At 42.6% G+C, this 25,916-nt stretch overlaps 1 protein-coding gene across 2 annotated transcripts in view; it reads right to left on the minus strand.

Annotated features, from left to right (window-relative positions):
- CHAF1A (chromatin assembly factor 1 subunit A) overlaps positions 1 to 25,916 on the minus strand; it is a 229,156-nt gene that overhangs the window by 35,606 nt on the left and 167,634 nt on the right. For both annotated transcript variants that reach the window (XM_069741254.1, XM_069741262.1), the window contains exons 11-12: positions 21,935 to 22,184; positions 1,159 to 1,619 (exon numbers count right to left, since the gene is read on the minus strand). In XM_069741254.1, coding sequence (XP_069597355.1) covers positions 1,159 to 1,619; positions 21,935 to 22,184 — 711 coding nt within the window. The remainder of the gene's footprint in view (positions 1 to 1,158; positions 1,620 to 21,934; positions 22,185 to 25,916) is intronic.

Here is a 25,916-nt window from a genome sequence, read left to right on the forward strand (position 1 = left end):
ATGAAGATCCATTAAATAAAATGCACTTTTTTCAGGTAAAAATGTCCAAGTTCACAATTGTGTTCTTGCATTCCATTTGTCTAGTTTAGCTTGCCCATGAATTCAGTTTGTCTTTTAAAAACAGAAGAAAAAGTTCTTCATGCTCCGTAGCAGCTTCCTTTTAAAAAACAAAAAAAGTAAAAACAAGAAAGACCCAATTGCAATCACATTGCCCATTTCAGTTTTCCATATACACATTCAGTTTGTTTCGTTTAACAGACCAAATAGAATTCAACTGCATAATGGCAATGTGAGTATAAGTCAAGAGAAAAAAAAAAACAAAACAAAGGCTGTTATTCTGGTCAGGAATAGAGATAAGCGAACATTGTTGGCTCCCTTATTATTCGGCAAGCTATAGCGCTTATCGAAGCTGCATCTGGAACCCGGAAACCTGGAGCGCTCCCGATAATCAGGTGTCCGATGCCGCAGCTGCATGTGTCGCGGCTGTGTGACAGTCACAACACAGGCTCTCCATGCATGCGTTGTGACTGTCACACAGCCACGACACATGCAGCTGCAGTGACGAACAGCTTATTATCGGGAGCATTTCAGGTATCCGGCTTCCCAATGCAGCTTCTTCGGAAAGCGCTATAGCTTGCCGAATCAGGAGGGAGCCGACGATGTTCGCTCATCTCTAGTCAAGAATACAAATCAGAGAAGGAATATTTTATAGTACAACAAGACGTTCCAATCAACATTTCATAATCAGGTGCATAGTTATATTGGCATGAAAATACTTCACAAATACTTAATCTTAACTGAAAGGTTAAAAGGTTTGCATCATTATTTTAATACTGGCAATCTATCCTAGGGATAGGTTAATAACAGATTGAAGGTGATAGGACACCTTACAACCCCACCGATCAAGCTTGGTGCCAGTCAGTACAGCGCAAACTGTATAGTGGTTCCAGTGGGGTACTGCACATTCACCTCTATTTGAATGAATACGAATGGATCTGGTATCATCTGGCTGCACCAAGGACAGCTAACTGGTAGGGTTGCCAGGTGTTGAACCTTCACCAATCTGATATTGATCATCTATAGTCAGGATAAGTCCTCAATATAAAAATAGTGGAGGTTCTTAAATTAAAAACTTCAAAATTACTTAACACCACTTACTGTTCTCAAAGTTTTGGCTTTTTTCATGAATTTTGTAATTGGCATGCTACCAGCAGATTTCCTCTTGTTTGATGTGGAAATTGACTGCATCGGTCCTCCACTGTTTCCCATCTCATCTTTGCTACACGAATTCACCTGAGTGATATAAGTCCACTGGCACGGCACAGGAAGGTTTTCCTGCTGGAAGCTTTTTAAAACATCAGCGTGCACATACCAACATTGACGATGATCTGGACGCTTCTCATACACAGAATTCTCAGAGATAATACGTTTTAACCGAGCTTTTGAAGGTATGGTAACGTTTTGGTTTCGTGAGTTCGGACTTTGCGTTTCACAAACTGTTGGGTTGCTAGCATCACTGAATGAAAACCTGCCAAGCTGACAGCACTCTTGAAACTCCTTAATGATTGTTTTGCTTCCATTAACATTGCCATGTAGCAATGGAAGGAGGAGAGCAAGGACTGCAGAGGAAAAATTAAAAAGATTTAGTATTTTCTAGATTATGCCACCAATCTCTTATCCCAAAAAAGGAACGTAAAATCAGTTATAAACGAAATATGCAGACAGACCGGCACATTATTTAGCGCAGCTAGCAATTTATGAAAACAAATCTAAATTGTCAATGAAAGTAAAAAGGGTTCGGTCATGTAAAAAAAAAAAATGCTCCTGCACTGACTGACAGCTGGCTCCAATGCTGATCCTGCTGTCAGTCAGTGCTGAGAGCGATTACAGCCACCTATCTCTACTCGTATGCACGGACTGGTGACAAACCGTGCCAGCAGAACCGCTATGACTGAAAGAGATGATGCTGGGCATGAAGTGAATTTCTCCCGGCATCGGGGCCAAGTGCATCAGCTGCACGGTCTCAGAACACTATTATTCTGCAGATTAACCCCATAACCACAGGTTAATAGACACTAAACCAATGTGTTGGAAAACATACATGAGTTACTTAAAAATTACACAACACTTAATAAATTGCAACTCAAAGATTTTTTCGTGGCTGAAAAGAAAAAAGTCTGCAATCACTTCTTACCGCAGAATCATGACCATGTTCAAGGTGCACACGGTCATAATTCCCCTGAACGTGCACACTTCCGGTCACGTTCTGATCAGATTATTAATAGAACATTGAGAGAAGTGCATGGCCTTAATTGCAGACTTATTTTCAGCCAGTTCTCTACTGTATAAATAGTCATCTGAGTGTAGTAATCGGAAAGTCTTTGGAACTTGATTTTTTTTAAACCAAGTATAAACGTTACCAGCTACATTGGTAGGACCTGGTCTATTTGTTAGCAATCAGAATTCACAAACCAATACCAAGATTTAATGCAAGCGTCTGTAAGATCATCCTCTTTGATCACCTCTGATGAGAGGATCAATCACCCAGTGACAACAAAGATATTTTTTTCCCCCCGGACATCCAATATCCATAAATATTTATACTATTCGTCAAATAGCTTTTTTATTTGTAGGATACATTGTAATTTTAGTTGTGCCATTTAATTTACTCAATGTTTTAGAAATAGGGAAAATCTTTGTAAAGTGGAAGTGGGAGGGGATGCTGGGTGTAATACAACTATGTTTTTATGACACTTTGCGATTACATTACCTGCTAATTTTGTTCCCATGTGTCAGTACACTAGTGGCAATGCAAAATTTATTTACTTTTTATATTTTAGAAAAAAAAAATAGATACATTTTAATACACATTGGATTTTGACACTACATTTAGAGCCATAAATTTTTTTCTCCAGTCAATGGAATTTATTATTTGCCTCAGGAATTATAGTTTTTATTGGTATAATTTTGGGGTACATACTCGTACAATTATTTTAAAAGTAAAACTTCACTTTTGACATTTTACAATACACGTTAGGTACTCCCATAACAGTGTGTGCATTAAAAAGAATACTACTACCAGGATGGAGACCTGACCGTGATCAAAGTCACTCCACTGGCCACATAATAGTGACAGACTCCATTCACATCACCAAAAAATAGGACTCTAATAGAAACACCGAAAGCACTCAGCGGAGAGAACTATAGGTGTATAGGCTTACGCTCAACTGGATAGACCATCTATTTAGCCAGGAAAAGACCTGTGGTGGTTCTGGTGTCAAATATTCCCCAAAATTTAATGTGCTGGGACAGAATTTGAATGTTTTCCTATTCTAGTGTGTCTGCCCCACTGAAAGCCTGACTGCTGGGAGGAAATGAACGTTATTCCTCCCAGAAGGCTCCGGCTTTCAGTCAGAGGCACTGTTGGAGCTGTTTCAGTCACGGCTTGGTACAGAGTGTGCGGCACCTGTAACCATGCCCCCAGCACCAGCTCAGAAGTGCATCAATGCTGAACCGGCTGACAGTCAGTGACAGGGTATAGTTACAGCAGTCAGTCATTGTGTACCGAGCGGTGAAGGAAACCGCACCAGCCATGCCTCTGACAAAGCCTGAGGCTGCCGAGAGGAATAAAGCCAAATTCCTACAGTCAGCTGGGCTATCAGTTAACTCCATATCTGCAGGGTAATGGCTTCTTTTTTAACATGACCGGCTCCCTTTAACCCCTTCGTGAACCGAGGTATTTTTGTTTTTTTGCTCTCCTTCATCCCAGAACCATAATTTTTTGTTCCGTAAAAATAGCCAAGTGAGGGCTTGTTTGGTGTGGTGAAATTGCACAAAAAAGTGCAACATGAGTTTGTTTTTTTTTTAACCATGTTCACTAAAAGCTAAAATTGACCTGCCATTATGATGCCCCAGGTCATTATGAGTTCATAGACACCAAACATATCTATGTTCTTTTTTAAGTTGTGGAAATAAAATCCATACTTTGCTAAAGAAAAAATAAATATATATATATATATATATATATATATATATATATATATATATATATATATATATATATATATATATATATATATATATATATATATATATATATATTAGGGCTATTATCCGATATGTTTTTAATGATACCATTTTGGTGCAGATGCGTTCTTTTGATCTCCTGTTATTGTATTTTAAATGCAATGTGGCGACCAAAAAATGTAATTCTGGCGTTTTTACTTTTTTTTTTTTTTTCTCGTTACCCCATTTAGCGATCGGGTCAGTTCTTTACATTGATAGATTGGGCAATTCTGAATGCAGCGATACCAAATGTGTGAATATCTGATTTTTTTTTATTGTTTTATTTTGAATGGGGCGAATGAGGGGGTGAGTTGAACTTTTACATTTTTTTTTTTTTTTTTTAACTTTTCGCATGCTTCAATAGTCTCCTTGGGAGACTAGAAGCTGCAGTACTTCGATCGAATGTGCTACACAAAGGCGATGATCAGATCGCCTGTGTGTAGCACAAATGCTCACTTGCTATGAGCACTGACCACCAGGCGGTGCTCAGAGCAATCTGGCAATGACAACCATAGAGGTCTGGAGACCTCTGGTTGTCATGCCAACCCATCGGTGACCCGCGATCACGTGACGGGGTCTCCGATGGGTGGGATTTCTGATACGCGAGTTGAAAGCCGCTGTCCGATTGACAGCGGCATTTAACAGGTTAACAGCCATGGGTGGATCACAATTCCACACACAGCTGTTAGAGGCACTGATTCAAAACAGCTGATATGTGCTGGGAAGGATGTGGGCTCAGCGCTGAAGCCCACATCAAAGGGAGGGATTCTGACATGGACGTACTATTACTCCCAACGTCGGAAAGGGGTTAAGGCTGGAATGATTATTTCAGAGATCATCTGGCAAGGAGATTGTTTCAAAACTGTCTCAGAGGAGTGCTGCCATATGAAGCAGGGCTGTGGGGTTGAAGTCATGGAATCCATTTTAGTGCAGTCGGAGTTGCTATAAAATGGACTCCGACTCCTAAAATATATAATAAATTGGTTATAAATATTTGTGAAAGATTCGCGCTGAAAAAAAAAAAAAAAAACAGGAGGTAGGAGAAAAACTTTTTATTTATTCTTCTTAATCCAACTAACATTTACCATATATACTCGAGTATAAGCTGAACCGTGTATAAGCCGACCCCCCTAATTTTGCCACAAAAAACTGGGAACTCGAGTATAAGCCTAGGGTGGAAATTCAGCAGCTACCGGTAAATGTCAAAAGTAAAAATAGATACCAATAAAAGTAAACTTAATTGAGATATCAGTAAGTTAAGTGTTTTTGAATATCCATATTAAATCAGGAGCCTCATATAATGCTCCATACAGTTCATGATGGGCCCCATAAGATGCTTCATACAAAGTAGGCCTCATAATGCTCCATATTAAAATATGCCCCATATAATGCTGCACAAAGTTTAATAATGGCCCCATAAGATGCTCCATAGAAACATTTGCCCCATAAAATGCTGCATAAAGGTTGATGGCCCCATAAGATGCTCCGCACATTATGCCCCATGAGATGCTCCATATATTATGGCCCCATAAGATGCCCCATATATTAGGGCTCCATAAGATGCTCAAAACATTATTCCCCATAAGATGCTCCATACATTATGGCCCCATAAGATGTGATATATATTAGGGCTCCATAAGATGCTCAAAACATTATTCCCCATAAGATGCTCCATACATTATGGCCCCATAAGATGCGCCACACATTATGGCCCCATAAGATGCTCCACACATTATGGCCCCATAAGATGCTCCATACATTATGGCCCCATAAGATGCACCACACATTATGGCCCCATAAGATGCACCACACATTATGGCCCCATACGATGCTCCACACATTATAGCCCCATAAGATGCTCCATACATTATGGCCCCATAAGATGCTCCATACATTATGGCCCCATAAGATGCTCCGTACATTGTGACTCCATGAGATGCTCCGTACATTGTGACTCCATGAGATGCTCCGTACATTATGGCCCCATAAGATGCTCCGTACATTGTGACTCCATGAGATGCTCCGTACATTGTGACTCCATGAGATGCTCCGGTACATTGTGACTCCACGAGATGCTCCATACATTGTGACTCCACGAGATGCTCCATACATTGTGACTCCACGAGATGCTCCATACATTGTGACTCCATGAGATGCTCCATACATTGTGACTCCATGAGATGCTCCATACATTATGGCCCCATAAGATGCTCCATACATTGTGACTCCATGAGATGCTCCGTACATTGTGACTCCATGAGATGCTCCGTACATTGTGACTCCATGAGATGCTCCATACATTGTGACTCCATGAGATGCTCCATACATTGTGACTCCATGAGTTGCTCCGTACGTTGTGACTCCATGAGATGCTCCGTACATTGTGACTCCATGAGATGCTCCATACATTGTGACTCCATGAGATGCTCCGTACATTGTGGCTCCATACGATGCTCCATACATTGTGGCCCCATACGGTGCTCCATACATTGTGGCCCCATACGATTCTCCATACATTGTGGCCCCATACGATGCTCCACACATTTGCCCCTTTTGCTGTTGCTGCAATTAAAAAAAAAAAAAAAAAAATCACATACTCACCTCTCTTCGCTCAGGCCCCTGGCACTTGCGATAGTCACCTTCCTCGTTCCACCGCTGTGCGCTGCTCTGTCTTCCATCCTCTGCAGACTGTTCAGGCAGAGGGCGGCGCGCACACTAATCGCGTCATCGCACCCTCTGACCTGAACAGTGCAGAGGATGGAAGACAGAGCAGCGCGCAGCGGTGGAACAAGGAAGGTGACTATCGTGCAATGCTCACCTCCCCCGATACTCACCCGCTCCCGGCGCGGTCCCTGGCAGCGTCTCACTGTCAGATGGTGTCTGAGAGCCGGCGGACTCTTCCTGTGTTCAGCGGTCACGTACCGCTCATTACAGTAATGAATATGCGTCCATATTCATTACTTTAATGAGCGGTACCACGTGACCGCTGAACACAGGAAGAGCTGCCCGGAGACCATGGGACATGCAGGGACAGCTCCAGGAGCAGGTGAGTATATCACAGCGCCGCTCCCCCGCCGACAATGACTCGAGTATAAGCTGAGAGGGTCACCTTCAGCCCAAAAAAGTGGGCTGAAAATCTCGGTTTATACTCGAGTATACAGTCATGGACAAAAATTTTGAGAATGAGACAAATATTAATTTTTCCAAAGTCTACTGCTTCATTTTTTCTAATAGCAATTTGCATATTCTCCTGAATGTCAGTGATCAGCTTAACAGCAATTACTGTACTTGCAAAGTCAATATTTGCCCAGAAAATGCCCTTTAACCCACAAAACACATTTCAACATCATTGCAGTTCTGCCTTAAAAGGAGCAGCTAACATCGTTTTAGTGATTGATCCATTAACACAGGTGTGGGTGTTGATGAGAACAGGGCTGGCGATCAATCAGTCATGATAAGAATGACATCACTGGACACTTTAAAAGGAGGCTGGTGCTTGGTATCATTGTTTCTCTTCAGTTAACCATGGTTATCTCTAAAGAAACACGTGCAGCCATCATTGCACTGCACAAAAATGGCCTAACAGGGAAGAGTATCGCAGCTACAAAGATTGCACCTCAGGCAACAATCTATCGCATCATCAAGAACTTCAAGGAGAGAGCTTCCATTGTTGTCAAAAAGGCTCCAGGGCACCCAAGAAAGACAAGCAAGCGCCAGGACCGTATCTTAAAACTGTTTCAGCTGCGGGATCGGACTACCAGCAGTGCCGAGCTTGCTCAGGAATGGCAGCAGGCTGGTGTGAGTGCTTCTGCACGCACTGTGAGGCGGAGACTCTTTGAGCAAGGCCTGGTTTCAAGGAGGGCAGCAAAGAAGCCACTTCTCTCCAGAAAAAACATCAGGGACCGACTGATATTCTGCAAAAGGTACAGGGAGTGGACTGCTGAGGACTGGGGCAAAGTCATTTTCTCTGATAAATCCCCTTTTCGATTGTTTGGGACATCTGGAAAACAGCTTATTCGGAGAAGAAGAGGTGAGCGCTACCACCAGTCTTGTCTCATGCCAACTGTAAAGCATCCTGAAACCATTCATGTGTGGGGTTGCTTCTCAGCCAAGGGAATCGGCTCACTCACAGTCTTGCCTAAAAACACAGCCATGAATAAAGAATGGTACCAGAATGTCCTCCAAGAGCAACTTCTCCCAACCGTCCAAGAGCAGTTTGGCGCCCAACAATGCCTTTTCCAGCATGATGGCGCACCTTGCCATAAAGCAAAGGTGACAACTAAATGGCTCATGGAACAAAACAGAGATTTTGGGTCCATGGCCTGGAAACTCCCCAGATCTTAATCCCATTGAGAAGGGGTGCATTCGTGCACTGTTATTCGTGTATTTTTTATTCAAAGTACTTTTTTTTCTAAGTACTCGGCAGTTATAACATGGCAGTTAGACAGGGCAGGAGACAGGTAAGAAAAACTAAATCTAATCCATATTCACTTGAAACAGCACAAATACTCACCATATTTATTTGTATAATCTATATTCTGGCTGCTGCATTCACTCACATTCACCGCCCTCGCATTAACTCTCTACACTCCATCCATATCGGCCCCTCTGTCCTTGCCTCTCCTATGTATAGCACTCATGCTCTATTCACATTGCTTAACAGCACAGATCCATTCAGTCCCAACATCCAACACAAGAGACGCTCTCACAAATCACTTAACCATCTGCTCACTCTTTCGATCCTCCTTCTCCTAGTCGCTGGAGACATATCTCCAAACCCCGGCCCCCCATGTTATAGCCAGTCAAACCTCCCAATTGCTACACCCAGAAACCCCTCTAACCTTATTAATATTCCCTGCATGCCTGCTGTCTCTTTCAATTGTGCCCTTTGGAATTCTCGCTCTGTGTGTAATAAACTCTCCTTCATTCATGACTTCTTCCTTTCTAATTCTCTTAATCTCCTGGCTCTTACTGAAACCTGGATCCAGCAGTCAGACACCACCGCTGCTGCTGCTCTTTCATATGGTGGACTACACTTTTCTCATACCCCAAGATCAGACAACAGAGCAGGTGGAGGCGTTGGTCTGCTCCTTTCACCCAAATGTACTTTCCAAGTTATCCCCCAAGTACCCTCACTTGTCTTCCCTTCCTTTGAGGTCCATGTGGTCAGACTCTACGTCCCCTTCTCCATGCGAGTGGCGGTGGTGTATCGTCCTCCCGGCCCCTCTCATCAGTTCCTGGATCACTTTGCCACCTGGCTTCCACACTTTCTCTCCTGTGACACCCCCACCCTTATCATGGGTGATTTCAACATCCCCATTGCCTCTCCCCTCTCCCCATCTGCTTCTCACCTTTTATCTCTATCCTCCTCTTTTGGCCTCTCGCAGCATACTAACTCTCCAACACATGAAGATGGAAACTCCCTTGACTTGGTCTTCTCCCGACTTTGCTCAGTGGATGACTTCACAAACTCCCCTCTCCCGCTCTCTGACCACAACCTTCTTTCATTCTCTATCAAGAACTGCCATCCCGCTCAGGTCACCCCCACTTTCCACACCTATAGAAACATACAGGCCATTAACACCCAGAAACTTATGAAGAACTTGCAGTCCTCATTGGCCCCTATTTCCTCCATCTCATGTCCTGATTCTGCATTGAAGCATTACAATGAAACCCTGCAAAGTGCTCTGGATGAAGCTGCTCCTCCTATACATAAAACAACTCGGCACAGACAGCAACAACCGTGGCACACGCTGCAAACACGTTTCATGCAGCGGTGCTCCAGGTGCGCAGAACGTCTGTGGAGAAAATCTAATCTACCCGAAGATTTCATCCATTATAAGTTCATGCTAAAGACATACAATTCTGCCCTTCACCTCTCCAAACAAACCTACTTCAACACCCTCATCACCTCCCTGTCCAATAACCCTAAACGTCTCTTTGACACGTTCCAGTCCCTACTCAACCCAAGAGAGCAGGCCCCAACCACGGATCTCCGTGCTGACGATCTGGCCAATTACTTCAAAGAAAAAATTGACCACATTCGACAGGAAATCATCTCCCAATCTCTTCATACCATGCACTGTCCTCCCTCCCCCACTGCATCTAGTTCACTCTCTGACTTTGAAGCAGTTACAGAAGAAGAAGTAAGCAGGCTCCTTGCATCTTCTCGCCCGACCACTTGCACCAGTGACCCCATTCCGTCACATCTCCTCCAGTCCCTTTCCCCGGCTATCACCTCTCACCTAACAAAAATATTCAACCTTTCCCTCACTTCCGGTATTTTTCCCTCCTCATTTAAGCATGCCATCATACATCCATTACTTAAAAAACCATCCCTCGATCAAAACTGTGCCGCTAATTATAGACCTGTCTCTAATCTTCCCTTCATCTCTAAACTCCTCGAACGCCTGGTCCACTCCCGTCTTACCCGCTATCTCTCAGATAACGCTCTTCTCGACCCTCTTCAATCTGGCTTCCGCTCTTTACACTCTACTGAAACTGCCCTCATTAAAGTCTCTAATGACCTACTAACAGCTAAATCTAATGGTCACTACTCCATGCTAATTCTCTTGGATCTCTCTGCAGCATTCGACACTGTGGATCATCAGCTCCTCCTCACTATGCTCCGCTCCATCGGCCTCAAGGACACCGTTCTCTCCTGGTTCTCCTCCTATCTCTCTGACCGATCCTTCACTGTATGTTTTGCTGGTTCCTCCTCCTCTCACCTTCCCCTTACTGTTGGGGTTCCTCAAGGATCAGTCCTAGGCCCCCTACTCTTCTCGTTGTATACTGCCCCTATTGGACAAACAATCAGTAGATTTGGTTTCCAGTACCATCTCTATGCTGACGACACCCAATTATACACTTCTGCTCCCGATATCACACCGACCTTTTTAGAAAACACCAGTGATTGTCTTACCGCTGTCTCTAACATCATGTCCTCCCTCTATCTGAAACTAAACCTGTCAAAAACTGAACTCCTCGTGTTCTCTCCCTCTACTAACCTACCTTTGCCTGACATTGCCATCTCCGTGTGCGGTTCCACCATTACTCCAAAGCAACATGCCCGCTGCCTTGGGGTCATCCTTGATTCTGACCTTTCATTCACCCCCTACATCCGATCACTGGCTCGCTCTTCTTACCTGCATCTCAAAAACATTTCTAGAATTCGCCCTTTTCTTACTTTCGACTCTGCAAAAACTCTTACTGTTTCACTTATTCATTCTCGTCTGGACTATTGTAACTCTCTACTAATCGGCCTCCCTCTTGCAAAACTCTCCCCGCTCCAATCTGTCCTGAATGCTGCAGCCAGGATCATATTCCTCACCAACCGTTACACCGATGCCTCTACCCTGTGCCAGTCATTACACTGGCTACCCATCCACTCCAGAATCCAGTACAAAACTACTACCCTCATCCACAAAGCACTCCATGGCTCAGCACCACCCTACATCTCCTCCCTGGTATCAGTCTACCACCCTACCCGTGCCCTCCGCTCCGCTAATGACCTCAGGTTAGCATCCTCAATAATCAGAACCTCCCACTCCCGTCTCCAAGACTTTACACGTGCTGCGCCGATTCTTTGGAATGCACTACCTAGGTTAATACGATTAATCCCCAATCCCCACAGTTTTAAGCGTGCCCTAAAAACTCATTTGTTCAGACTGGCCTACCGCCTCAATGCATTAACCTAACGATCCCTGTGTGGCCTATTTATAATAAAAAAAAAAAAAAAAAAAAGGTTCCTCGCATCATGTTCTCATACACTTTATGCAGTATTAGCCCTCTGTGTCTGTACTGCTACATACTTAGGCAGGTAACTGGTTCATGCAGCTTTACATGAACACCTGAGCCTTACACTATAGCTGGTCCGAATAACTAAAGCAATTGTTACCATCCACCTCTCGTGTCTCCCCTTTTCCCCATAGTTTGTAAGCTTGCGAGCAGGGCCCTCACTCCTCCTGGTATCTGTTTTGAACTGTATTTCTGTTATGCTGTAATGTCTATTGTCTGTACAAGTCCCCTCTATAATTTGTAAAGCGCTGCGGAAAATGTTGGCGCTATATAAATAAAATTATTATTATTATTATTATAACTTGTGGTCAATCATCAAGAGACGGGTGGACAAACAAAAACAAACAAATTATGGCAAAATGCAAGCATTGATTATGCAAGAATGGACTGCTATCAGTAAGCATTTGGTCCAGAAGTTGATTGAGAGCATGCCAGGGAGAATTGCAGAGGTCTTGAAGAAGAAGGGTCAACACTGCAAATATTGACTTGCTGCATTAACTCATTCTGTCAATATAACCTATTGGTACTCATAATATGATTGCAATTATATTTCTGTATGTGATATAAACATCAGACAAACACTAATAAAAACCAGAGGGCAGCAGATCATGTGAAAATATAATTTTGGTGTCATTCTCAAAACTTTTGGCCATGACTGTATATGGTAATAGGTAAAACCTGATGGATAAGTGGTAAGTTGCAATTAGCCCAATAGTAGGGATAAAAATAGAATGATGGCTGTGGAAAAAAGGTGATTATTATGTCTGAATAATAGTATATATTGCAGCTCGCCCGGTTCAAGGCTGTGAAAAAAAGATATTTAGTGCATAAGTTAAAATAGTAAGTAAAACAATTAATTCAACTGTGGAGAGAAGACATGTAACCAAATGGAGTTCTCCTGGATGCTGCAAAAGGAGGCGGCAGGAAGTAAAGCGTTAATGCATATAAAAGGCACACAAGTGGATTACCATATATACTCGAGTATAAGCCGAGATTTTCAGCCCATTTTTTTGGGCTGAAAGTCCCCCTCTCGGCTTGTGCTCAAGTCACACCAGGGGGTCGGCAGGGGAGGGGGAGCGGGGGCTGTCTAGTTATACTTACCTACTGGTGGCACGGTCCCTGCACATCCCTACTTCTTCCAGCGCTGCAGTGATCGGTAACTGTGACCGCTCAATACAGGAAGAAGATGCAGCGGTGGAAGAAGCAGGGACGCGCAGGGACCGCGCCAGGAGCAGGTAAGTATACGGGGAGGGGAGCACTGCGCGATATTTACCTGCTCCTCGTTCCGGTGCGGCTCAGTCTCCAGCGTCCTCTGGCTGTGATAATCAGGTCAGAGGGCGTGGTGACGTAGTCAGTGCGCGCCCTCTGCTGAGCGTCAGTGCTGGAGACGGAGCCGCACGAGGAGCAGGTACATATTGAAAGCGCCGGCGTCCTGAGCGAAGAGAGGTGAGTATGTGATTTTTAAAAAAAAATTTTTTATTGCAGCAGCAGCATTATATATGGCACAGCTTTATATGGAGCATCTATGGGGCCATAATGAACGGTGCAGAGCATTATATGTGGTACAGTTTTATATGGGGCCATAATGAACGGTGCAGAGCATTATATGTGGCACAGCTTTATATGGAGCATCTATGGGGCAATAATGAACAGTATGGAGCATTATATATGGCACAGCTTTATATGGAGCATCTATGGGGCAATAATGAACGGTATGCAGCATTATATGTGGCACAGCTTTATATGGAGCATCTATGGGGCAATAATGAACAGTATGGAGCATTATATGTGGCACAGCTTTATATGGAGCATCTTATGGGGCAATAATGAACAGTATGCAGCATTATATGTGGCACAGCATTATATGGAGCATCTTATGGGGCAATAATGAACTGTATGGAGCATCTATTTTTATTTTTGAAATTCACCGGTAGCTGCTGCATTTCCTACCCTAGGCTTATACTCGAGTCAATAAGTTTTCCCAGTTTTTTGTGGCAAAATTAGGGGGGGGGGGGGGGGGGGGTCGTTTTATACTTGGGTCGGCTTATGCTCGAGTATATACGGTAAATATAATACTCCGTAGTAATATGCAATAAGTCTTGGCATAAAAGATTCAATAGTGTCCTTTAGTTCGTGGTTAATGGAGGTATAAACCTATATTCATTAGGATAGTTCGATGTCTATAGTCGTGGGGAGAGCTGCCCCGGCCCCTGACAGCTACTCCAATTACTTTCTCCAAGTAATAGAGGGCTCGTGCCCAAATGCGCGCTAGAGCGTACAGGGTAGATCCACCATGTGTAGCTGTGTGCGAGTTTAGCTACTCAGTGCTTCCAATGATCTGCGTGGGATCCGGTAACTGCGTCCTGGAGTCAGGCCTGAAGGATGCAGTGATGTACCGCGATGTAGTGTGAGATCAGCGCTCCTGCAGAGTTTCCGGAACGCGTAGGTTTTTGGCCTTCTCTGACACTCGTGCCTCCATCCAGCAGTAGTCACGCGGCACCACATGATCCACCGCATCACACAGATCCTGCTCCTTCAGCACATCCGTTGGGACGCAGCTACTGACAAGAGTGACCGGATCCCCCGCTGGAGCGCTCATCTCACACTACATCGCGGTACATCACTGCATCCTTCAGGCCTGACTCTAGGATGCAGTTACCGGATCACACGCAGATCATTGGAGGCACTGTGAGTAGCTAAACTCGCACACAGTTACACATGGTGCATTTGGGCACGAGCCCTCTATAACTTGGAGAAAGTAACTGGAGTAACTGTCACCGGCCGGGGCAGCTCTCCCACGACTATAGACATCTAACTATTCTAATGAATATAGGTTTATACCTCTATTAACCATGAACTAAAGGACACTATTGGATCTTTTATGCCAGGACTTATTGCTCATGACTATATTATATTTAATCCACTTGTATGCCTTTTATATGCATTAACGCTTTACTTCCTGCCACCTCCTTTTGCAGCATCCAGGAGAACTCCATTTGGTTACATGTCTTCTCTCCCTGGTTGAATTCATTGTTTTACTTACTATTCTAACTTATGCACTAAATATCTTTTTTTCACAACCTTGAACCGGGCGAGCTGCAATATCTACTATTATTCAGACATAATAATCACCTTTTTTCCACAGCCATCATTCTTATTTTTATCCCTACTATTGTGTTAATTGCAACTTATCATTTACCTCTATCAGGTTTTACCTATTAAATGTTTGTTAGTTTTATGAATAAGTAAATAGTTTTCTTCCTACCTCCTGTTTTTTTCAGCGCAAATCTTTCACAAATATTTATAAACTTTTTGATTTCCCTGTGGTTGGTATCTAGATACGCAGCAGCTATAAACCTTTTTACACTAGTGCCACTTTATACCCTCTTTACTTCACTATATATACCATATTTGTCCGACCGACGCACTTTTTTTTACCCCAAATTTGGGAGGAAAGTGTGGGTGTGTCTTATGGTAGGGATGTAACATGTGTGGAGGGGAGGCAGCGGCGAGTGGGATCGCACTGGGATCCCACTTTCAGGAGGCAGAAAAATGTCCCCACTGCTGGAATCATGGCTGGGGCAATCACTTGGTCCCAGATGATTAAAGTGCAGTGAATATTCATTAGCCGCTTCCCCACCCACCTGTCAGCTGAGCAGTGAGCAGCACATGAATAGTCCTTCACTTAAGCTGTGGACACACATGGTTTCCCCAGCCTGGATTCCTGCAGCAGCTGGGGAGATCTGTGTGTCCGGTGGAGGAGCGGGCAGCAGCAGGGGCCAGAGGGGACAAGATCGCTGCATACCTGCCTGCCTGAGTGCTGTGGAGGACCTGTGTGATGTCATGAAGGGGGCGGGCTGGAGCATGACATGACAGCACAGAGCCCTCCCTATTCTTGATGTCTCACAGGTCCATCAGACAACGCACTAGAATATGCACGCTTCTTATGACCTGTGCTGTGGAGAGGCAACAAGAGGGAGGGCTCTGTGTGTGCAGTCATGGGATGCTCCAGCTTTTTACCTCACCACAGTGGCTGGCTGCCACAATTAAGAGGTTAGTCTTTCCACACACAAAGCACTCTGCCACTCCGTTGGGGAACTATAACTCCCAGCATGCGATAGGATCTGCAGGACATGATGGGAGTTATAGTTCTCCCATGGGATTTTAAAGCAGTACTCGTGTTATTTTGCAGTGCTGGAGTGGTGCTTTCAATATAAGCCCTGTGCCCCCATTCGTATACTCACCCTCCAGTGTCTCCATACAGTACTTTACAGACACCACACTGGTCCCGCAGCACCATCTTCTACCCACAGCTTCCAACCTAATAACATACTATTATATATAATAACACCACATATAATAGTATGTTATTTATGTTATTACATTTTACCACTTTTTTTGCTTTAAATATTTGTTTCCTTATTTTCCACCTCTAAAACCTGGGTGCATCTTATAGTCCGAAAAATACGGTAATTAATTGGGTTCAGTACAGCATGTGTTCTATACTTGATATAAGGATCTAGACTTTTAGCTGAGATGGATCTATGCTGCACTTTATGTACATACATGCTCAGTAGTGAGGCGTTGCTGTGGAGTCGGAAGTCAGGGAAATTAAGGAGTTGGAGTCGGTGGTTTGGCTTACAGACTCCATAACCCTGATATGAAGACCCTAGATACTAGGATAACGATCAGCAAATGCTGTGAAATGACGGTGAAACATACCATTACATTGCAAAGTTGCAATCCCTGTGTGAAAAGCAGTGACTAGCAGAAATAGGTTTTGCAGTGCTGGCTTTTAAAGCGTACAGTCATTTTAGTTTTTGCTTCACAATTCAATAAATCACATGAAAATAAGCAGGTTTGTAATATATATTATCAAAGAAACGTGCTTCTCCATTTACAGGTAAAATCTGTATTCAGTGAAGACCGACACGGCCATTACTGAGATAGACAGTTGTTACTACTGGAGGAGAGGAGTAGGTAGGTGGATCCCTGTCTCTAGCTCTTCTCTTCCCCATCTATATAGAATCTATTAAGTATTCGCAATTGCCATCTATCAGTACAGAAAAAATCTGTCTCTGCTAAATGCATGTTTTATCTGCGAATTGAAAATTTTGGTTATGAACGATCAGTCCTTGCGAAGAATGAAGCAATTTGTCTAATAAGAATAAGACAATTTTAAATAATTGCCTATTTTCATGTGTACTATCTAATATATAAAGCTGAATGTGTGTGTGTGTGTGTGTGTGTGTGTGTGTGTGTGTGTGTGTGTGTGTGTGTGTGTGTGTGTGTGTGTGTGTGTGTGTGTGTATATATGTCCGGGATTGGCATCTGCACCGTCGAAGCTACAGCCACAAAATTTTGCAGTCACACGTCTGGACCCCGAGAGCGTCATAGGCTATGTTGTAAGGCAAAATTTTAACCCCGCGCGTTCCAATTCACCAAACAATTTTGCCCCTATCTACATAATGGGGAAAAAAGTGAAAGGAAAAGTGTTGGAGGCGTCGCAGCTACAGCCACAAAATTTTGCACAGTCACATGTCTGGACCCCGAGAGCATCATAGGCTATGTTGTGAGGTGAAATTTTAACCCCGCGCTTTCCAATTCACCAAACAATTTTGCCCTTATCTACATAATGGGAAAAAATGAAAGGAAAAGTGTTGGAGGCAAATTGACAGCTGCCAGATGTGAACAAGGGGGACTTAAAGAATGAGAGCGATGGCGCCAAAGAGTATATACCGTACAGTTGCTAAGGTGGGGCCCCGACATGGGATACTCACCACACACGGGGATATGAACACACAAAATGCGCCACACACTACCATGTGCTTGAACACATATTACCCTCAGCACACATTTCACCACAAATACACCAACCTCGCCACATAAAAATTGAAACACAAAAGTCGCCACTCAAAACTCGCCACGCGCAGAACTCGCTACATGCAAAAACTAGGCTCTTGCAAAACTCGCCACAAGTGCAAAACTCACCTCATGGAAAACTCGCCACACGCAAAACTTGCACACGCGGAAAAATTGCCACATGCACAAAAGTTGCAACACATGCAAAAGTTGCCTCACACAAAACTTGCACATACTCAAAAGGCACCACACATAAAACTCGCCACGCGCAAAACTCGCCATGCGCAAAACTTGCTGCACACAACTTGCTACACTAACCTGTCACATGCAACTCGACACACAAAAAGTTGCTACACGCATGTTGCCACTCAAAACTCATCTCACAAAAGTCGCTACATGCATGTCGCCACACGCAACTCAACACACACAAATTGACAAACGAAACTCGCCCTAAAACACACACAAGTCTGGTATTATCCTTCAAAAATAAAAATCTGATTAATAAGCAGACAAACTACAAGAGCAACAAATGTACCATATAGGAAATACGGCAGCTGTCAGTCACATGACCTGTCTCTTATGTGTATGTGTGAGCTAATATATACTGCCAGGGGGAGGGCTTCCTGTTGGCTGGGGATTTATCAGGCTGCCAATTTAGCTTACAAATACTGAGGTAAAAATACTGAGCAAATAACGTGTGAACGAGGTCTAATACAGGAGGAGATGACACACAGGTATATACTATATACAGGGGAGATGACACACAGATATATACTATATACAGGAGAGATGACACACAGGTATATACTATATAGAGGAGGAGATGACATACAGGTACATATATATACAGGAGGAGATGACATACAGGTATATACTATATACAGGAGGAGATGACATACAGGTATATGCTATATATAGAAGATGACATGCAGGTATATACTATATACAGGAGGAGATGACACACAGATATATACTATATACAGGGGAGATGACACAGGTATATACTATATACAGGAGGAGATGACATACAGGTATATGCTATATATAGAAGATGACATGCAGGTACAGGTCCTTCTCAAAAAATTAGCATTTAGTGTTAAATTTCATTATTTACCATAATGTAATGATTACAATTAAACTTTCATATATTATAGATTCATTATCCACCAACTGAAATTTGTCAGGTCTTTTATTGTTTAAATACTGATGATTTTGGCATACAACTCCTGATAACCCAAAAAACCTGTCTCAAAAAATTAGCATATCAAGAAAAGGTTCTCTAAACGACCTAATACCCTAATCTTCTGAATCAACTAATTAACTCTAAACACATGCAAAAGATACCTGAGGCTTTTATAAACTCCCTGCCTGGTTCATTACTCAAAACCCCCATCATGGGTAAGACTAGCGACCTGACAGATGTCAAGAAGGCCATCATTGACACCATCAAGCAAGAGGGTAAGACCCAGAAAGAAATTTCTCAACAAATAGGCTGTTCCCAGAGTGCTGTATCAAGGCACCTCAATGGTAAGTCTGTTGGAAGGAAACACTGTGGCAGAAAACGCTGTACAACGAGAAGAGGAGACCGGACCCTGAGGAAGATTGTGGAGAAGGACCGATTCCAGACCTTGGGGAACCTGAGGAAGCAGTGGACTGAGTCTGGTGTGGAAACATCCAGAGCCACCGTGCACAGGCGTGTGCAGGAAATGGGCTACAGGTGCCGCATTCCCCAGGTAAAGCCACTTTTGAACCATAAACAGCGGCAGAGGCGCCTGACCTGGGCTACTGAGAAGCAGCACTGGACTGTTGCTAAGTGGTCCCAAGTACTTTTTTCTGATGAAAGCAAATTTTGCATGTCATTCGGAAATCAAGGTGCCAGAGTCTGGAGGAAGACTGGGGAGAAGGAAATGCCAAAATGCCTGAAGTCCAGTGTCAAGTACCCACTGTCAGTGATGGTGTGGGGTGCCATGTCAGCTGCTGGTGTTGGTCCACTGTGTTTCATCAAGGGCAGGGTCAATGCAGCTAGCTATCAGGAGATTTTGGAGCACTTCATGCTTCCATCGGCTGCTCACAGTGCCAAAACCACTGGTAAATGGTTTACTGACCATGGTATTACTGTGCTCAATTGGCCTGCCAACTCTCCTGACCTGAACCCCATAGAGAATCTGTGGGATATTGTGAAGAGAAAGTTGAGAGACGCAAGACCCAACACTCTGGATGAGCTTAAGGCCGCTATTGAAGCATCCTGGGCCTCCATAACATCTCAGCAGTGTCACAGGCTGATTGCCTCCATGCCACGCCGCATTGAAGCAGTCATTTCTGCCAAAGGATTCCCGACCAAGTATTGAGTGCATAACTGAACATTATTATTTGATGGTTTTTTTGTTTGTTATTAAAAAACACTTTTATTTGATTGGATGGGTGAAATATGCTAATTTTTTGAGACAGGTTTTTTGGATTATCAGGAGTTGTATGCCAAAATCATCAGTATTTAAACAATAAAAGACCTGACAAATTTCAGTTGGTGGATAATGAATCTATAATATATGAAAGTTTAATTGTAATCATTACATTATGGTAAATAATGAAATTTAACACTAAATGCTAATTTTTTGAGAAGGACCTGTATATACTATATACAGGAGGAGATGACACAGGTATATACTATATACAGGAGGAGATGACATACAGGTATATACTATATACAGGAGATGACATACAGATGTATAATATATATATATATATATATATATATATATATATATATATATATACATACATATATATATATATATATATATATATATATATATATATATATATATGAGATGACAAACATGTATATACTGAGGTAATGAGGTGAAAATGAGAGGTGTGAGGTGAAAATGAAAAGGTGTGAGTGCAAAATGAGAGGAGTGAGGAAAAATAGTGGAGTGATCAGAAAATGACAGATGTGAGGGAGAAAATGAGAGGCGTGATGGGAAAATAAGAGAAGTGAGGTGCTATAACTAACCACAGATATTTACTATGCCCAGGCAACGCCGGGCTCTTCAGCTAGTTGATTTATAAAAATGACAATTACTCCAAGTACCAAACACAGGGATGATAAGATGGGCAAGGCTTGAAAATACCGTTTTCTGGTATCTGGGAAGCACCTTCTTCTCTGTTCTTGATACAAAACAGAAAAAAGGCAGCAGTATTCACCAACAGTAGATGACAATACTAATACACTACATGATGCAGCAGCCCCCATGATAAAGGTGGAGACAGCAGAGGTGCAAAATACTGATGAAATAACCCCTCTGACACCTATTATTCATGGAGGTGGTGGTTGCCTAGTATAAATGCAGTTCAGTGTCTGGCTTACCATCTATCAATGATGCCCAAACTATTAGATCAGGCGCAGCACTATGCAAGTGCATCCCAACAAGAACAGGCAGCCCAAATTTCCTCAGCCAACACTAAAGCCTTACTGCACTCAAAAATGAAAAATGGGCAACAAAAAATAGATGAAAAAGATGCAAAATATGCATGACTTATTGGTTGATATTTGGCTTTTTGCAAAAGACAGAAGGATGTGAATTGAGAAGGTGCCAGTAGTCTTGAGGGTTTACATTCTGTTCCAAAAGGTGTCCTTAAAGGGGTTGTCCAATCTTAAAATACAAGTCTGCAGTCACTGACTTCAGACTTGTGAATCCTCACATTGCAAGCACCGTGTGCTGTGACGATTATCCGGTACCAGTAATGGGCAGCCATATGACAAGTATGCGATATGCAAACTCCCGACTAGACAGGTGTTGCCTTGCTCAAGGACGGTAACGAGAGAAGCCGAAAACAGTTTAGTCGGGATGTGGCCAGAACTATGCATATTATATGCATACTTTCCGTCACATGACTGCCTGGCGTAAGAGAATCCCAACAGTGCTTCGTGTAAAGTTTTGTAATACCTATAAAATCCAATATTTTACCCTGAACATGCAAAATGTTTTCATGTTATTATTAAAAGTATCCAGTCACCATCAACCTGACAAGTCCATGTTTTGGTGCTTTGTGGTGTGCATGAACTATGAACTTTGCAAATATTGCTCAGCTGTGTGTGTTTTTTTACACCAAAATGCATAAATTAAATTTTTTTTTGATGGTATGAACCCTGTCAGAACAATGATACCTTTCACTTATCAAAAGGGAGTTAAACAAAACAATTCCTTACTTTCTTTATCTTGTAGGCTCTTATTGGAATGAGCTTCTTGCACCATGTTGTCCTCACCACCAGCAGGTTCTATTAAACATGCAGCATATTTCTGAAGAAACTTAACCTCTACAGAGCCGTTGTCAAGCCAAACACATCCAATCAGTAATGGTTTCAGAACATTAATTTTCTTCCCATTAGACTGTAGCTCATCCCATTCCTTTGCTTTCAGTCTTTGTCGTACCTTCTGATTTTCTGGATTTTTGCACTCCTGTAAAAATCAGAAAGCAGCATAAAACAAAGAATAAATAGCATTCACATGTAATATAAAGTAAAAAAAACAAAAAAAAAGCAAAAAAAAAAAAAACACATTTAATGAGAAATTAATATTTGATTTACATGAATTAGACACTTTGCATCCCCAGCATAATGAAGGGGCCAGGCTGATCCTTCATTAAACGTTCCCAATATTGGACGCACTGGTATGTCTAATGTCAGGTACCAAAATTGTATTGCAGGCCCAGGAGCTGATCATGCATCATACACTGTAGCCACTGGCCGCTCTAATAGCAGCGGAGTGAAGCAGAGATCTTCTGTAATTAACTCTTTAAATGTTGCTGTCAGTCTCTGACAGTGCACTCACAGTTTACAATCCATGTGAAGGGCGAGAGAGCATTGTTTCATACGTTCCTTTAGTAGATAGAGGAGGAAAAAAAAGTGTAGGTGTGTGCGTGCGCGTGTATATTTTTGGGACCACATTTTTTTTTTTATAGCGTAGGCATGGAGGGTTAAAACTGTGGATAGGATGAGAATAAGGTAAGGAGTAGGGTTATGACAAAGATTAGGACTAGGATGAGGGTTTGGACAAGGTTAGGGTTGGGGAAAGGGTTGCGGCCCCCGTACACAGATTAGTCTACCGATATTGGTGGGATTGACTGGCAGTCTAATATGTATGGGATTTGAAAATGCACATTTTTCAGCAACCTTAAAGGGAACCTGTCACCCCGTTTTTTCAGTAGGAGATAAAAATACTGTTAAATAGGGCCTGAGCTGTGCTTTACAATAGGGTATTTTTTGTCCCCTGATTCCCTACCTATGCTGCCGAAATACCTTACAAAAGTGTCCTTTTTCGCCTGTCAATCAGGCTGGTCAGGTCAGATGGGCGTGGTCACAGCGCTGTTTCTCCCCCACATCTTGCTTATGTTCCCGTTGGTGGCGTAGTGCTTCTCGCATGCGCAAGTGCCGAATTACACCTGATGAACGTTTTTACTTGTTTGTCAGGTGATTGGTGGCTGGTTTAGAGGTTGATTATTAGGAAACTAGCGTTCCTAGGAATGCTTGTTCCAGATCATCAGCTTGTCTAAATGTGCTCTTAGGGGGCGCAAAATACTTGACATGTTCCGAGCTCCTCCATTGCATGCCTATACACACGGGCACACACAGACAGGCACACACGGACGGACGGACACATAGAGACACTATATTACACACTGGGGAAAATAAGTACTCGACACACTGCCGATTTTGCAAGATTTCCCACCTACAAAGAATATAGAAACACAGAACTTAATATTTGGCACATAAACCTTCGCAATTACACAGGTTAGATGTTTCCTGTAGTGTTCTTGACCAAGTTTGCACACACATTGCAGCAGGGGTTTTGGCTACTCCTCCGTACAGATGGTCTCCAAATCTTTCAGGTTTTGGGGCTGTCGTTGGGCTACATTGAGTTTCAGCTCCAGTCAAAGATTTCCTATTGGGTTCAGGTCTGGTAACTGGCTAGGCCACTAACGATTCTTACAAAGACACTCAGTTGCCCTGGCTGGGTGTTTTTTCATGCTGGGAGACCCATCTTCAATGCGCTTACTGAGGGAAAGACATTGTATGCCAAAATCTTGCGATACACGACCCCCTTTCATCCTCCCTTTAATACGATGCAGTCGTCCTGTCCCCTTTGCAGAAAAGCACCACCACTGTATGGATGCTTGCTTCATGGTTGCGACAGTGTTCTTGGTGTTGTAATCGTCCTTCTTTCCTCAAATACGGTGATACAAAAATGTTCTATTTTAGTCTCATCTGACCACATGAACTTCTACCATGCCTCCTCTGGATCATCCAGATGGTCATTGACAAAATTCAAACAGGCCTGGGCATGTCCTGGAATGAGCAGGGGAACCTTGCATGCCCTGAAGGATTTTAATTCATGCCTGCGTAGTGTGTTACTAACAGAAACTATGTGGTACTAGACTGTGGTACTAGCTCTCTTCAGGTCATTGACCAGGTCCTCCCATGTAGTCCTGGGCCAATTCCTGACATTTCTCAAAATTATCCTTCTCCCACGAGGAAAGATCTGGCATGGAGCCCTAGACTGAGGAAGATTGACAGTCATCTTGTGCCAACAGTTGTTACCGTCTCACAAAGCTGCTTGTCCATTGTCCTGTAGCCCATTCCAGGCTTCTGCAGGTCTACAATTTTGACCCGTGCTTCCTTAGACAGCTTTTTGGTCTTGGCCACGGTGGAGGTATTACGAGTGTGATTGATTACGTGGACAGGTGTCTTTTATACAGGTAACAAGTGCAGAATAGCAGGGCTTCTTAATAGAATAACCTACTTATTTCATGCAATAAAATGCAATTTTAATTATTTAAAAATCACGATTTTCTACAATTTTTTTTTTTTTTTTTTTAAGATTCTGTCTCAGTTGAAGTGTACCTATGGGAAATATTACTCACCTCTCCATTGTTTGAAGATGGGAAAAGTCGCAAAATCGGCAGTGTAACATTATATGTACACAGTATGTATATGAATGTGTGTGTGCATATGTGTGTGTGTGTCTGCATGTGTGCATGTGCATATATATCTATATACATATATCTATATACATATATCTATATACACATACATATATATATGTATGTGTGTGTATATACATACATATATATACATATATATACATACATATATATACACACATATATACATACATATATATACACACATATATATACACATATATATATATATACACATATATATATACATATATATATATATACATATATATACACACATATATATACATATATATATATATATATATATATATATATATATATATATATATACATATATACATACATATATACATATATACATATATACACATATACATACATACATACAGGGTGGAGCGCGGTAATTTGCTGATTTGGGAATGAAATAAAAAAATTATGATCATTAGAAAAATTTATTTTATATTTTAATTATACTGAACAGTAATGGAATTTTTAAATTACATGGTTTTAAATAGTGTATCTGGCAAATGTCGACCTTCGCTATCCACACACTGCTGCATACGTTTTCTGAAGTTTTCATGAACTCTAACAAGCATGTCCACTGGTATTCTGCCAATTTCAGCTTCAATATTGTTCCTTAGGTCTTCCAAGGTGTTGGGACGGTTGATATACACCTTAGACTTCAGGTAACCCCAAAGGAAAAAATCGCATGGGGCTAAATCTGGTGAGCGTGCTGGCCAGTTCACATCTCCCCTCAAAGAGATAAGCCGTCCAGGAAACATTTGCCTCAAACAATTCATGGTAACCCTCGCTGTGTGTGCAGTGGCACCATCCTGTTGGAACCATGTATCCTCTAGTTCCATTGCCTCAAGAGCCGGCTGAAAATAATCCTGTATCATAGACAAGTACCGTTCGGAGTTCACAGTTATGGCACGACCATTATCCTGAAAAAAGTAAGGACCAATGATGCCTACTCGTGATATGGCGCACCACACAGTGACGCGGTCCGAATGCAGAGGTCTCTCGTGAACTTCTCTGGGGTTTGTTTCACTCCAGTAACGCATATTTTGTTTGTTTACACACCCACTGAGGTGAAAATGTGCCTCGTCAGAAAAAAACACAATTGCGTCACGGGGTATCGTTGCTAACATGTCTTCACAAGAGGTCCGCCGTGTCAAATAGTCCCATGCTGACAAATGTTGGACCAC

This window comes from Ranitomeya imitator, chromosome 1, assembly GCF_032444005.1.
Source record: "Ranitomeya imitator isolate aRanImi1 chromosome 1, aRanImi1.pri, whole genome shotgun sequence".
NCBI classification, from domain to species: domain Eukaryota; kingdom Metazoa; phylum Chordata; class Amphibia; order Anura; family Dendrobatidae; genus Ranitomeya; species Ranitomeya imitator.